The 14659-nt window shown below is 26.9% G+C and overlaps 1 protein-coding gene across 1 annotated transcript in view; it reads right to left on the bottom strand.

Moving 5' to 3' along the window:
- The window catches only part of LOC100213499 (protein Red), a 37477-nt gene extending 23142 nt beyond the window's left edge, over window positions 1–14335 (bottom strand). The window contains exons 1-9 of the mRNA XM_065813121.1: window positions 14244–14335; window positions 13943–14006; window positions 5797–5877; window positions 1386–1515; window positions 1153–1259; window positions 829–940; window positions 621–697; window positions 483–526; window positions 293–366 (exon numbers count right to left, since the gene is read on the bottom strand). Of these exons, the coding sequence (XP_065669193.1) occupies window positions 293–366; window positions 483–526; window positions 621–697; window positions 829–940; window positions 1153–1259; window positions 1386–1515; window positions 5797–5877; window positions 13943–14006; window positions 14244–14262 (708 nt within the window). The 5' untranslated portion in view covers window positions 14263–14335. The remainder of the gene's footprint in view (window positions 1–292; window positions 367–482; window positions 527–620; window positions 698–828; window positions 941–1152; window positions 1260–1385; window positions 1516–5796; window positions 5878–13942; window positions 14007–14243) is intronic.
- Between the last annotated feature and the right edge of the window lie 324 nt (window positions 14336–14659).

The following is a 14659-nucleotide window of genomic DNA, read 5'->3' as shown; positions in this document are numbered from 1 at the left end:
AGCAGTTGTTTGTTTAGTGAGGTTTAAACAGTAGAGAAAGAAAAAAAAAAAAAAAGCTTCAAACCTGAGTATTTTATAATATTATAGTAATGCAGGGATTTTACAGTTTTATCGAATCATTAAATTTATACTGATGTAATATAAATTTATAAAACAAATACTAAAACTTTATTTTTAAAAAGGAAACAAAACCATACTCATAAACAACGACAACAAAAATTGCAATATGATCTGCCAGTTTGTTGAATTATAATAAAACATGGCTGAATGGTAAAAAATAAAAATATTTTACCATTCTCTTTGGAAGAAATAGTTCATTTCTTGCAGGTGGCTTATTGCTTAAAGCTGCTTTGTGAATTTTTCGCCCTAAAAATAACAGCTTTAAAAAATCGACTAATTAAATACAAAAAAATTATAAATTAGTAAATTATGTAGTAAAACTATGTTGTAACATGTCATTAACAACTAACAGTTTTTTTTACCTGTTATACTTTGAAACTCAATACCTTGAGTCGCATCTTCTGTTCTAAACAATTATCGTTATGATAAATAAAATACAATGTGTTAATGGGCAAAAATAGGAGTGTAAAAACAATTGGAAAACAAGTGGAAAAATGTACTTTTTATTAGCAGCTTCATGAGCTTCTTCGATCTCTTTTGGTTGCATAGTTTCAAGTGATGCTATTTCACTACGAACCTTAGCACAAATCATTAATTTAAATAGAGCATATAAACCCATTAACAAGTACAAACAATTTTTTTTCACAACAATAATTTTCCTATTCATTTGCATTTATTTTTATAAAAACTTTTTTTTTTTTTTTATACCTTCTGTAAAAGTGCAAAATCAAGACCTTTCACCAAATGTGTGTGCTCCATATCACCTCCTAAAAACTTACTTTCTTGGATAGCTAAACGACGTCGTTCTGCTGCAGATGTTCTTTAAAAAAATGACAAAACACATTTACCGTACACAATAAACTTTTTCTTCTAAGACTTAGACAATTATTTCAGAAACAAAAAAGCATTTTTCAAAATTAAAAGATTCCGAAGGATACTAAATTATCTAATTTATTATTAAATGTTAAAAATAATGTTAATATAGTACTATTAATACCTAATTAGAATATCTAAATTTTAAAAATAACATACACTTGATCTGCTGTAGGAGCTACAGCACGATATTCCGCTGTTTTAGCAAGATCAGGTGCATCATTATGCTGATAATCTGCATTTTTGCCTTCACGTCTTTCAAGAGCCTGGAAAAGAAAGTTTTTATTTCATTTTTTTAAACATGATTTTATTTCTTACTATTACTATTATTTCATAAAGACTAAATGTTTCTAATTCTATTAAAATATTTAATTATTTAATAATAATATCACCCTGTTTCTATATTTTGCATTAAGCTCTTTTTCTCTTTCTTCTTCTTGTTTTTTTAGTTTAGCATAATAAAGTTTTTTCTTTCTTCGTTTGGCATAGGCATCATCTGCATCAGCGAATTCTTTTGGGACACTTGCATTCAAAAGTTAAATATATATAAACACTAAATCACAGTGATACAAAGTATTTAAATAACAAAAAAAGGTTTTGTAAAATATTTTGAATATTTTAGTATAAGGTAAGGGTTATATAAAAAATAGGGACTGTACATTTCAAGATAGTGCTGCAGTTATAGAGCACACCTTCATAAACAAGATGTACAGAGTTCAAACTTTAAAACATTAGGGATGTTTGAAAGTTTGGCCTTGTTTAGTTAAATTAATAGAGTTTTATAACAACACTTAAAAAAAAATTAAATAATCAGGGCTCAAATTATGTAATTAATTAACTAATTAAAAATTATTAATTAATTAGCTCGAATTAAGCATAATGAAATCCTAATTCCACCTTTAGTAATTAAGTTTACGTAAAAAACTTGATTAATAAATAATATAATATATGTATGATTCTTTAAAATTTTATATTTCTAATCATGGCAATATCAAGAATTTAAATATTTTATAAATATAAAAACCATTTTCAGAAATTCTTCAAATCTTTGTTAACATAGACTTTTTAAAGACAACATAAAAACTCTAGTTTTTATGTTGTGTTCAAAATTTTAATGTTATCTTGTATTAGTAAAATAAACTAAACTAAAATAAATAAAGTTAACTGATTGGAAACTACAGTGACTATTAAAATTATAGAAGCAAGAAAAAAATTTAGAAGATAAATGCAATCAAATGTGATTAAAATACACACAACCAAATGTAGAATATACATACAACCAAATGTGATCAAAATATACACAACCAAATGTAGAAGATACATACAATCAAATGTGATCAAAATACACACAATCAAATATAGAAATAGCAAGAAAGAAATTTTAAAAACTTAAAGTCCTGCGGATGTGAAAGATGACTAATTTTGAGGCACGACTAGCATGGTTGTGGGTTCAATTCCTTCTCAGAGGTGTTTTTATTTTTAATTTTAATGTTTTTTCATTGATTATGATAAAAAAATCTGTTGGCATTTTATTGCAGTTTACATATCATAAATCAATATTAACTATATATCAAATATATATCAATATTATATATAAATCAAAATGTGGACATTTTATATTGCAATGTTGTAAACAACATTTATCAAATAAATCTCAAATTTGGCAAAATGATTTGGCCAACATTGACATAAATATTGTACCAATATTGCACAAATGTTACTTTTTTTTTTTCTTTTTTTTTTGTTATTTCACCTCCCCAAGGCCCAGAAGGCCACTACAGATGAGGAGGCTACTTAATTGTGGTTATAACCCTCTCTCAACTTTATAACTCCGAAACACAAACCTTGACGAACAAAGCCGCTGCGCGGAGAAACAAGTTGAGCGCAGTACTACCAGGGACGTGGTGGGGATCGAACTCGGAACCTTTCACTTATGAAGTGAGCGCTCTACCACTACACCACTACCTCATTGCTACTAGGGAACTCGATCACAACTCTTCCTCATATTTCTTGTAGTCTGAACACTGTTTAATAATAATTTTGCAACATAACAATAACAATAACATAACAATAATATAACAATAACAAGGCTACTTAACAATAACAATGCACATAACAACAACAATGCAACATAACAATAAAAATGCTACATAACAACAACAATGCTACATAACATTAACAATGCTACATAACAATAAAAATACTACATAAAACAACAATTCTACATAACAATAACAATGCTACATAACAATAAAAATGCTACACAACAATAAAAATGCTATATAACAATAAAAATGCTACATAACAATAACAATGCTACATAACAATAACAATGTTACATAACAATAAAAATACTAGATAACAATAGCAATGCTACATTACAATAACAATGCTACATAACAATAAAAATGCTACATAGCAACAACAATGCTACATAACAATAAAAATGCTACATAACAATAAAAATGCTACATAACAACAACAATGCTACATAACAATAAAAATGCTACATAACAATAAAAATGCTACATAACAACAACAATGCTGCATAACAATAAAAATGCTACATAACAAAAAAAAACAATAATAACAATGCTACATAACAATAAAAATTCTACATAAAATAACAATTCTACACAACAATAGCAATGCTATATAACAACAACAATGCTACATAACAATAACAATGCTACATAACAATAAAAATGCAACATAGCAATAAAAATGCTACAAACAATAAAAACGCTACATAACAATAGCAATGTTACACAACAATAACAATGCTACATAACAATAATTTGAATTGTTAAATACTGTAACTCATTGTAAAGACTAAAAAGTAGAAAATAAAATATAGCAAAAATATTTGCTTAAAAATATTTTGATATGAAAAAAGGGAAAACAAACTTTTTAATTTAAATTTAATAGTTCAGTTAACTAATGATTGACAAGTCTGTTTCTAAATAAATCTTGTGCAGGCCTGTCAATTTTTAGTTTTCTGAACTATTAAATTTAAATTAAAAAGTTTATTTTCCGCTTTTTAGTACAAAAAAGATTTTATTTTTTAGCAAATGCTTTTGCTATAATTTTAATTTTTAAAAACATGTTTAAAATGTAGAAATATTTTATTAAAACACATCAAAAAAGTGAAACAAAAACATAAAAGATATAATTCTGTTATAAGTTTTATTCAAAATTAAGTTCTATTTAAAGTCAAATTTATTTCTCTTTATTATTTATTGGAAAAAATGTTAAATGATGAAACATAAATGGAAGTTAAATGAAAGTTTTTGAATAATATGATAAACTTCAACTTTTAGAGAGAGAGTGGAATTTTATTTTGATCACATTGTGTGTATTTCAATTAATTTGTGAAGTTCGACTTTTTTTTCCTTAACTAGAAGTACTTATATAGCTGTTTGATGCAATAAACATATGTAAATAAAATAAAAGAATGAAAACAATCTGTAATTACATGATGATTATATACACAGGTAAATTAATTTTTTTAAAGAAATATCATTATCAAAAAACATGTTTTCAGTACACAAAATATCCCTACCCTCCTCCCACAAAAACATTCCAGAAGAGTCCAAAAAGTGTCGGAATCACCTGGATTGTCCTTAGTACTTCAAAAAAAAAAAAATCAGATTAAAGTAAAATACACATTTTAAAAATCTTCACACAAAAAAAAAAAAAATTAATATATATATATATATATATATATATATATACATATATATATATATATATATATATATATATATATATATATATATATATATATATATATATATATATATATATATATATATATATATATACGTAAGTGTATATATACGAATAAAGAAAATATCTTTATATTATCATGTATAATATTGTATACTTGAAAGAGTGCTCAATAGATAAACTAGAGCTATATAATATATATGTTACTGTTACCCGCAGTACCAAGAATTAGCTAAATGCTAATGTTTATAATATAATTTAATATTGCAACTCTGAGTTTCATGTGTTATCACAATCATCAGGCAAGTAGTAAAAGTTTAATTTTGCTACGATTTGTTTAGTGGACGTTACTGTTTATATTTGTATTTTAGATCGTTACAGGACGAAATTGATTAGTAGTTAGGTTAATAATATTATTAATTTGTTTTTAGTTGGCTAATAATTGTGAAATAGTTATATGTTTAATGTTGTTTAAAATATTTTTTATGTGTTAATGTATATTATTTGTGTATTAAAAAATAATAAAATAAAAATAAGAAAATAAGAATTAAAATTGATATAAAAATATACATAATATTATGAAATATATAACAAAAGCTGTGTATGTGAGTAATTTATTAGTTAGCCTAGAGATATATGGAGCAGATTAGTATAGTTATTTTTATTTATAGTTGTTCGTCAGGTTTGTATATATATATATATATATATATATATATATATATATATATATATATATATATATATATATATATATATATATATATATATATATATATATATATATATATATATATATATATATATATATATATATATATATATATATATATATATATATATAGCAAAAAAGAATTGGTTTTAACAACCCGCCACTATACAAAAAAGGGAGGGGCATGTTTTGAGATTAAACTCTTTTAAATTAACTCAAGTCCTGAGTTAATTTAAAAGAGTTTAATATTTAAAATAAATAATCAGCCTGCTTGACTGTAGTATTCTATTTGGTCTCAGGAAGTTGTATATATACATGTAAAGAAAATAATATAACAAAAAAATCTAAGAAATAGACAAAAATACCCAAGTCGTAGCTTTGGTGGAGCAACAGAAGGAGTTGCACGAGGTGTCATTAACAAAGATCGAAAATCAGCATTTGTTAACCTATAAAAAATATAACCTACATAAATTATACAAGAATGTATTTCATGCTTTTTATAAATAATGGTTATAAAGCACATATGTCCTTATATTTTTAAAACATAATCTCTTATAAATATCTTTAAAAAATCTTTAAAAATAATTAATAATATATATTTGAAATTTAAAAGTAGTCTATATAAAGTAGACCATCTTAGTTTCTTTTCACTAAAGGCGTAAAAAGTAACAAAATTTTATGAAATAAAATGAAATTTAATTCAAGTACAAGAAAACATTACCAGTCAAAAAATTTATTCAAGAAAAAGTAAATAGTAGCTCATTAAATATGTGCTTAGAGTACCATGTTACTTTTTTAACAGCTTTTTTAATTTTCTTTTAAAATTATTTCAAAATTTTTATTTCGAATAATAAAGATTAAAAATCGAAATGTCTGCAATGTACGTGTTTGATGTCTTCATAAGAGGTCCTACATAAATTACGTCACACAAGTTTTGACTTTAAATACTAGAATATTTTAAATTTTCTTAGCTAATTTTAGTTAACTAAGTAATAAATTTCAATACATATAAATTTTATTTATTACTAATATTACTTTAAAATATTACTTTAATATAATTTAATATGACTATTAATATAATTTAATACTACAGTGAAAGTCCTTATTTGTATGGGCCTACAAACAAAAAGTCATCAACAAAAATGTTATTTGTACACAAAAAAATTTTTTGAACTTTATAATATGTATTGATGTAGAGTCATGGGTGATTTAAACTTTTAGTTGGCATGGTAATAACTAATAAAAAACTTGTCTTTACAATAACTAATAATAAACATGTATTTCAACATACAAAAACGTTACCATATAGAGGTAATCTAAAATCTAAAACTGTATAAAAGTAAGCAAATATAGAATCAAACATAAACTTTACAGCTAAGTAAGAATAAGAATATTTTGTGCATGAATAAATTTGTGACATTTCAGCATTAGATTATAAGCACCTCTTGACATCCTAAAGACCAAAATGGAAAGAAAATTTTATTGACTATTTATTTTATTACAAATTTTATGAAACTCTATTTCTTTAAACATTTTGGATTTTTAAAGCTCAGATGGTTACATAACAGGAAATATTCCATTGCAGACAGCACTAGTTTACCTGTTTTTAAACAAAGAGAAGTGCAAGGTTATGCACATTGGAAAAAAAACCCTCAGATCATCTATACTATGACCAAAAAATGAAGTTGATTACAACCATGGCAAAATAAAAGTAGAGTGTGACCATGGCATGTTGATATAGTCAGACATCAAATGGCATCAGGTAAATGCAGTGGCAGCAACTTGATGCCATTTGAACTCTGAGCACAGAATGTACTTGGAACCATCAAAGTACCTTCATCTGAATATCAGGCCTTGTAACAAAATTTCATTGCATACCAAAAAAGCTTAACACATATAACTTAATTCAGACTTGATATTTATATTATTAAAGGTTAAACTGTGTCCTTAACATACTTTAAAATACTGCATTGTAATTAAATTTAATTTTAAATCATGTTAAAAACAATTTAAACAGTGTAACTATAACAAAAATTAATGAAATCGAATTTCAATATTTAAAAAAGATTATTTTTCTTTTTTTATTTATTCCTTAAAACTATTTTACAGACAACATTTTAACTTGTTTGCTTTACTACATTTTTTTTTTAAACAAAAAAAAAAACTTTAAATAAAACTTAAGCTATAATAACTTTAAGTGATAAAGATTTATTAAAAAACTAAAAATTTTATATCCATTTGTGAAGAGAATCCTCTTAAATATTTCTCCTTTCTTAAAATTAAATAAAGTTTTTTGGTTGTTTTCACACATTTTAATCTATGATGGAGAATGCTTTTTAAAATTATTAATTACAACTTAATGTTATCTTAATAAACTCTGCATAAACATTTTCAAAAAACATTTTAAATATTCCAATAGATAAAAGCTTTTGCTTAACGTAAATAGCTGATTGTGAAATCAATGAAAAAAGAAAAATAAGTGAAACCGCCATATGTAAAATGAATATGGTGAAATACTTCTTAACAAAGCCTGGAATATGGAAATGATCTGTACATTATACACAGTACTAGTTAGACCTTGAGTTTGCAATCCCTATATGGAATCCTTCTTTAAAAGGTGACATTGAAACACTGGAAAATGTCCAATGTTGTGCAACCAAAAAGCTAAAAAATCTGTTTTCCAAAAAATGACTAACCTAGATCTAAAATGAAATCAACTAACGTTGGAGACAAAACTTTAGTGTGGCATCTTATACAAGAATATAACTATGGAACAACATAGAGCAAATTAAATGGTTAAGTTTGCACTGTCATTGGAAGCAAATAGACCAGGAATAAGAGGTCACAATCTTAGAATCGAAAAAGAAAGCGTCAAGCATTCTTATCAAGCAATTGTATTGTGAATGAATAGAACACTATACAAATCAATGTGTAAACTATTACAAATAAATAGTAATGTAGTAAACTAAATTGTAAATTATTATAAATAAAGTGAGTAGTTTAAGCTGTCATATTGCATATATTATCATGTATGTGTTTTGTGACTTAACTTGTCACAGCATCTATACTACTATTAAAATCATTATGTGTATTCTTTTTAAAACAAGTACAGTATGAGTGACAAATTTCTGGACTGATTCAGACTGATTCTAAAAACTCAAATAAAAAAGGGAAGGAATGTCCAATTTCTTTATTTCTTTTTCTTTTTTTAAATGAAAGTACACTGCATCGGTTACAAATTATTCAATATGGGCCCTATCTACTTAAATTATAGACTTGATCCAGGACCAGAACAAGTTAAAAGTAGTTTTGATAAAATTAGAAGACATGGCATCCCAGGCTTTGTGAATGCAGTCCTTTAGGGCATTGATACTGTTCTGGGGATGTTCACAGGTATTGGACTGGATATATGCCCAAAAGGAATGGTCCATTGGGATGAGGTCTTGAGAACTGGGTAGCTATTTACATATAAACTAGAAATCCAGGAAATTAATGACCTTTTTTCCGTCTGACATGGTGCACCATCCTGTAGAAAGACTACTTTTAATCAGAAGTGTAGTTTGAAGCAACCCAATGTTTCACACTGTCATTTAAAATTCATATGTACACTTCTGTGTTGGTTTTGAAACTAAAATCAATGAATACTGGCGGCATTTTTTACCATTTGATGACACAATACCAAAAACCATTACCAAAGCCGGATGCTTAGTCTAGAACTTAAACTGGATATCTTCCAAGAATTCTTCTAGTGCCTTGTCTGAAATAAAATCATGACATAGAGATACCTTATTCAAGCAAAACTATTAGAGAACAATATCTCATTTTAACAGCAAAGAACTTATAATTACTTTAAAGTAATGCTTTCCAGAATGTATAGATTAATTTTTAAAACATTGATTTTCTAGTATTTATTACAGTATATAGATAAACAAATTAAATTTTTTAAATTGCAAAATCTCAAAATTCTAAACCAATCTAAAAATTGCTAATTTATCTTATACTTTTAAAATACATTTTTAAATTTTTTAGATACATTATATATATATATATATATATATATATATATATATATATATATATATATATATATATATATATATATATATATATATATATATATATATATATATATATATATATATATCTATATATTGATATTTACAGCGGTTTTGTATTATAATAATAAAACAAAACTCATTGTCATAAAAGAGTGCTCAATATTAAAAAGATATTTCAAATAGAGGGATATACATATATATTAATGAAGAAAAAACAACTTTTTCTATGGTACTTTAAGTTTCATGCCTATATGGCAATCATCAACCATTGAATACAAATTCAAAAACAAAACAAAAAAACGCTAAAAATTACAAAATACTTTGTAGTGGGATCTTATCGTTGCTAAGACATACTTGATGGCAACCAAAGAAAAAACAAAGTATTAGCTAATCACCGGTGTCAAAAAAAGATAAGAGGAATTTATTCTTGTGTCTGCATTTTAAAATCAACTCATTTCGTTTATTTAACAAGTTATCACCTTTATATGTTAAAATAAGGAATTTTTTGTATAAGCAAAGATTGCAAATTTTTGACGAAGTATTATAAGGATTGCAACATTTTACAAATTTCCACTTAATTAAGGGTGTAAACATTTGGTCTTTTATGTCCCAAATTTCTTTAGACAACTTGGTATCATTTTTATATTTATTAATGTTAAAAGATTTTAGATGGTCAGCATACTGAAATTTTAATGGAGTTTCACATAGGCTAAAATATACTTTTTCTTTGTAGTCAGGTTTACTTGACAACACGGTTGCTTGATAAATGATGTTCTTTGACAAGCACTGATTGTTCATGGGACAGATGGATTTGTTGACACAGTTGCATGTTTTTCTCTTATCTTTACCTTGGCTATATAATATCCTGTGATTGTGCGAATTAATGATGGACTTGATGTTTGGCATACATGAGTAGCTTATTTCGATTAAATATCTTACGAAGTTTGCGACCAACCGGAAAGTGCATATCTACCATGTTTAAAAAGCCTTCCTCAAACTATCAAACTAAGATTGTCAACCAATTCTTCTAACAAAAATATTTTTAAACAATCCATTCCTCCTTATCAAGATGCATTATTTAAATCAGGTTTTATCTGCAAATTCGCCTACCATTCAAATAAAAAGCAGATTCCATTCAAAAATCACAAGCGAAACATAATCTGGTACAACCCACCTTTCAGTACCAATGTTGCAACAAAAATAGGCATTCGCTTTTTGAACATGGTAGACCTGCACTTTCCGGTTGGTCACAAACTTCATAAGATATTTAATCGAAATACCATTAAAATAAGCTACTCATGTATGCCAAACATCAAGTCCATCATTAATTCGCACAATCACAGGATATTATATAGCCAAGGTAAAGATAAGAGAAAAACATGCAACTGTGTCAACAAATCCATCTGTCCCATGAACAATCAGTGCTTGTCAAAGAACATCATTTATCAAGCAACCGTGTTGTCAAGTAAACCTGACTACAAAGAAAAAGTATATTTTAGCCTATGTGAAACTCCATTAAAATTTCAGTATGCTGACCATCTAAAATCTTTTAACATTAATAAATATAAAAATGATACCAAGTTGTCTAAAGAAATTTGGGACATAAAAGACCAAATGTTTACACCCTTAATTAAGTGGAAATTTGTAAAATGTTGCAATCCTTATAATACTTCGTCAAAAATTTGCAATCTTTGCTTATACAAAAAATTCCTTATTTTAACATATAAAGGTGATAACTTGTTAAATAAACGAAATGAGTTGATTTTAAAATGCAGACACAAGAATAAATTCCTCTTATCTTTTTTTGACACCGGTGATTAGCTAATACTTTGTTTTTTCTTTGGTTGCCATCAAGTATGTCTTAGCGACGATAAGATCCCACTACAAAGTATTTTGTAATTTTTAGCGTTTTTTTGTTTTGTTTTTGAATTTGTATTCAATGGCTGATGATTGCCATATAGGCATGAAACTTAAAGTACCATAGAAAAAGTTGTTTTTTCTTTGTTAATATATATATATATATATATATATATATATATATATATATATATATATATATATATATATATATATATATATATATATATATATATATATATATATATATATATACACAATGTAACAAAAAAAAAAAAAATTTCTGTTTATCAAAGTTTTTTGATGTTTCTTAATTAATTTGAGTATGCTGAGTCTGAATATGACATTGGATTTTTTATTGCATCAATCGTTTGGTCGTAAAAAAAAAAAAATCAATTAAACATATAATTAATATAAATCGTTTTGCATTAGATTCTACTTTAGTCAATATAAAACATTTACTAATTCAAAAGTGTTATGTTATGTTACAAAACTTCATGTTACATCATGTTTCTTACATATATTACATAATGTTACATTATATTGTATTGTAACAGTCTCTCACAATCTCAAAAAACACTAAAAGTGAACAGTAGAACGAGGTTTTCTTTTATGAAGTTTCTCGTCATCGCGTATCAAACACCAGATGTAGTCACCCATCATAGCTGCATCCCATCTGCCCTGGTATCTTTTCTCCATTGCAAGAATATCCTGATGGAAACGTTCCCCGTGCTCTTCACTCACATCACCCAAATTTGGTCTGAAAAATTCCAAGTGTGAATGCAGGTAATGCAGCTTTATTGACATTCTGCATTTCATATCTGCGTACCGTACAATTAAGTTTTCCACTATCTCTTTGTAGTTATCACTCTTATTGTTGCCTAAAAAGCTATGAACAACATGTCTAAATGCAGTCCATGCTTCTTTTTCAACAGCAGACATTTTGTCCTCAAGCTCCTTACATGCCAACATAACTTTAATCTGTGGACCAACGAATATACCTGCTGAAATTTTTGCATCTGACACCTTTGGAAACATCTGCCGAATATGCTGGAATGCTGCACTATCTGGGTTTAATGCTTTGACAAATTGTTTGATAAGACCAAGTTTAATGTGAAGGGGTGGTAGTAAGATCTTTTCAACAGGTATCAGAGATTGATTAATAACATTGTGCAAACCAGGCTGTAAATGTTCTCTCACTGGCCACTCACGTCTTGTGAAGTGCTGGTTTGCAGCCCTGCTATCCCATAAACAAAGAAAACACGAGTACTTTGTGTATCCTCCTTGCAGACCGAGAAGAAATGCTAGCATCTTAAAGTCTCCACATACATCCCACTTGTAACTGTCGTAGTTGATTTTCTCAAGCAACAACTTCACGTTCTTATAGTCTTCCTTTAGATGAACGGAATGAGCTACTGGAATCGAAGGAAATCGGTTTCCGTTATGGAGCAAAACTGCCTTTAGACTTCTTGTTGAGCTGTCAATGAATAATCTCCACTCTTCAGGATTGTGAACAATGCCAATGTCATTGAAAAGACCACGAACGTCATGACAATAGCACAGTGATTCTGATACTACATAAAAGTATGCGAATGTTTCATGTCTTTTTCGGTATTTCGAGGTTCTGCAGCTTGGATCTAATAAATTCCATTCTTTCAAACGTGATGTCAGAAGTTCTGCATTTGATTTAGTGAGACCTAAATCTCGTACTAAGTCATCAAGTTCTTGTTGGATAGGGAAATGAGGTGAATCATTTGGTTCCCTGAAATCACAGTCATCATTGAGTTCATCCGGTGAGTCTACTTCAGAATGATATGCAGCTGCTTCTTCGGATTGAGGTGGAGTAGGAACAGGCAATTCATCACTGTGTGGAACTGGTCCAATAGAAGATGGTGTACTTGGATAAACTAGAGTCAGCCTATCTTTCGGTTTTTTATACTTTGAAATGTCAACAATGCAGAAAAAGCAGTCATCATGATGGTTCGTCGGTTCTCTCCATATTCTCGGAATCGCAAAGGGCATTGACTTTCGGATTCCACGCAGCCATCCTTCCAGAGTTGATCTGCAGCTACCACAACTGTAGTGTGGTGCCCACGATTTGTCCTGATCTCCCATAGCCATGCCAAAATAAGCATGATATGCAGTAAAGAATTTTGTACCACTGACAATCTTATGTTTAGCTTGTGTTGGACTAATATAGTAACCACAAACATAACAGAATGAGTCAGGACAAAGCTTGCAGGATCTACTAGACATATTCACCACTTCATGTAACAGTTGTAATTAGTTAAACTGAAAATAAACACACGAATATAGTTAAAATCAGCATATATATATAATGTTTTAATTGCATTACACATATACGAAAACTCCGAAATATACTTTATGCTTTTTCTCAGGAAATCTTGATGATAGAGAAAAACCAATGGTACCACTGAAATCAGCATACAAAAATTATGTAAGAAACATTAAAAAATTAACATAAACAAAAATGTTGTTACATGGTGTATATATATATATATATATATATATATATATATATATAATTTTAAATTACACATACTATAAAACATAAAAAGTGACTGGGAAATAATACCTAGATTCTTCTTCTGACATCTTATGGTTAGCTGGAGCTATTGGATTTGAAAATGATTCTGTACCTGAAAAGTATTTAAATACACTATGTATTAACTAAAAGTATTTGAATATACTATGTATTAACCTAAACTATCAAAATATACTAGGTCTTAACTTAAGGGATTTGAATGTACTATGTACTAATTTAAAGTATTTGAATATACAAGGTATTAACAAATTCCGAAATGTTTTGACTTTTTACATTGTAGTCATTTTTTATGAAAAAATTTTAAACTTGTTAAAAAATAAAGCATTTTTACCTCCTGTTGGTGGTGCCATTTTCCTTTTTTATTACTAATGCTTTTTTTATTTATTTATTTAAATTTTATTAGATAATCTGTAAAAGAAAAAAGTTATAACTTATTGAAGTAGTATAAAAAATCTTAATTAATTTTAAGTAATTTATTTACAATTGATAATTAAAATAAGAAAGAAAAGGGAAAACGTTCACAGTTTACAAAAACTTAAATCAAAAATACATTTGTTACCATCATATAAAATCATATAAAAAATTCATGCTACAATTATATAAAAATAAATTTATGTTACAAATAAAAAAAAACATATTCAACATGAATAAAATTTAGTAATTGTAATCAAAATAATGAGCATATTAATAACATTAACACCTAATATCTATTGTTGACATTACAAAGAACATGAATAAAACTCTCTA

Source organism: Hydra vulgaris, chromosome 12, assembly GCF_038396675.1.
Source record: "Hydra vulgaris chromosome 12, alternate assembly HydraT2T_AEP".
Lineage (NCBI taxonomy): Eukaryota > Metazoa > Cnidaria > Hydrozoa > Anthoathecata > Hydridae > Hydra > Hydra vulgaris.
The sequence above is the reverse complement of the archived record's forward strand: the minus strand, read 5'-3'. Positions and strand labels throughout refer to the sequence as shown.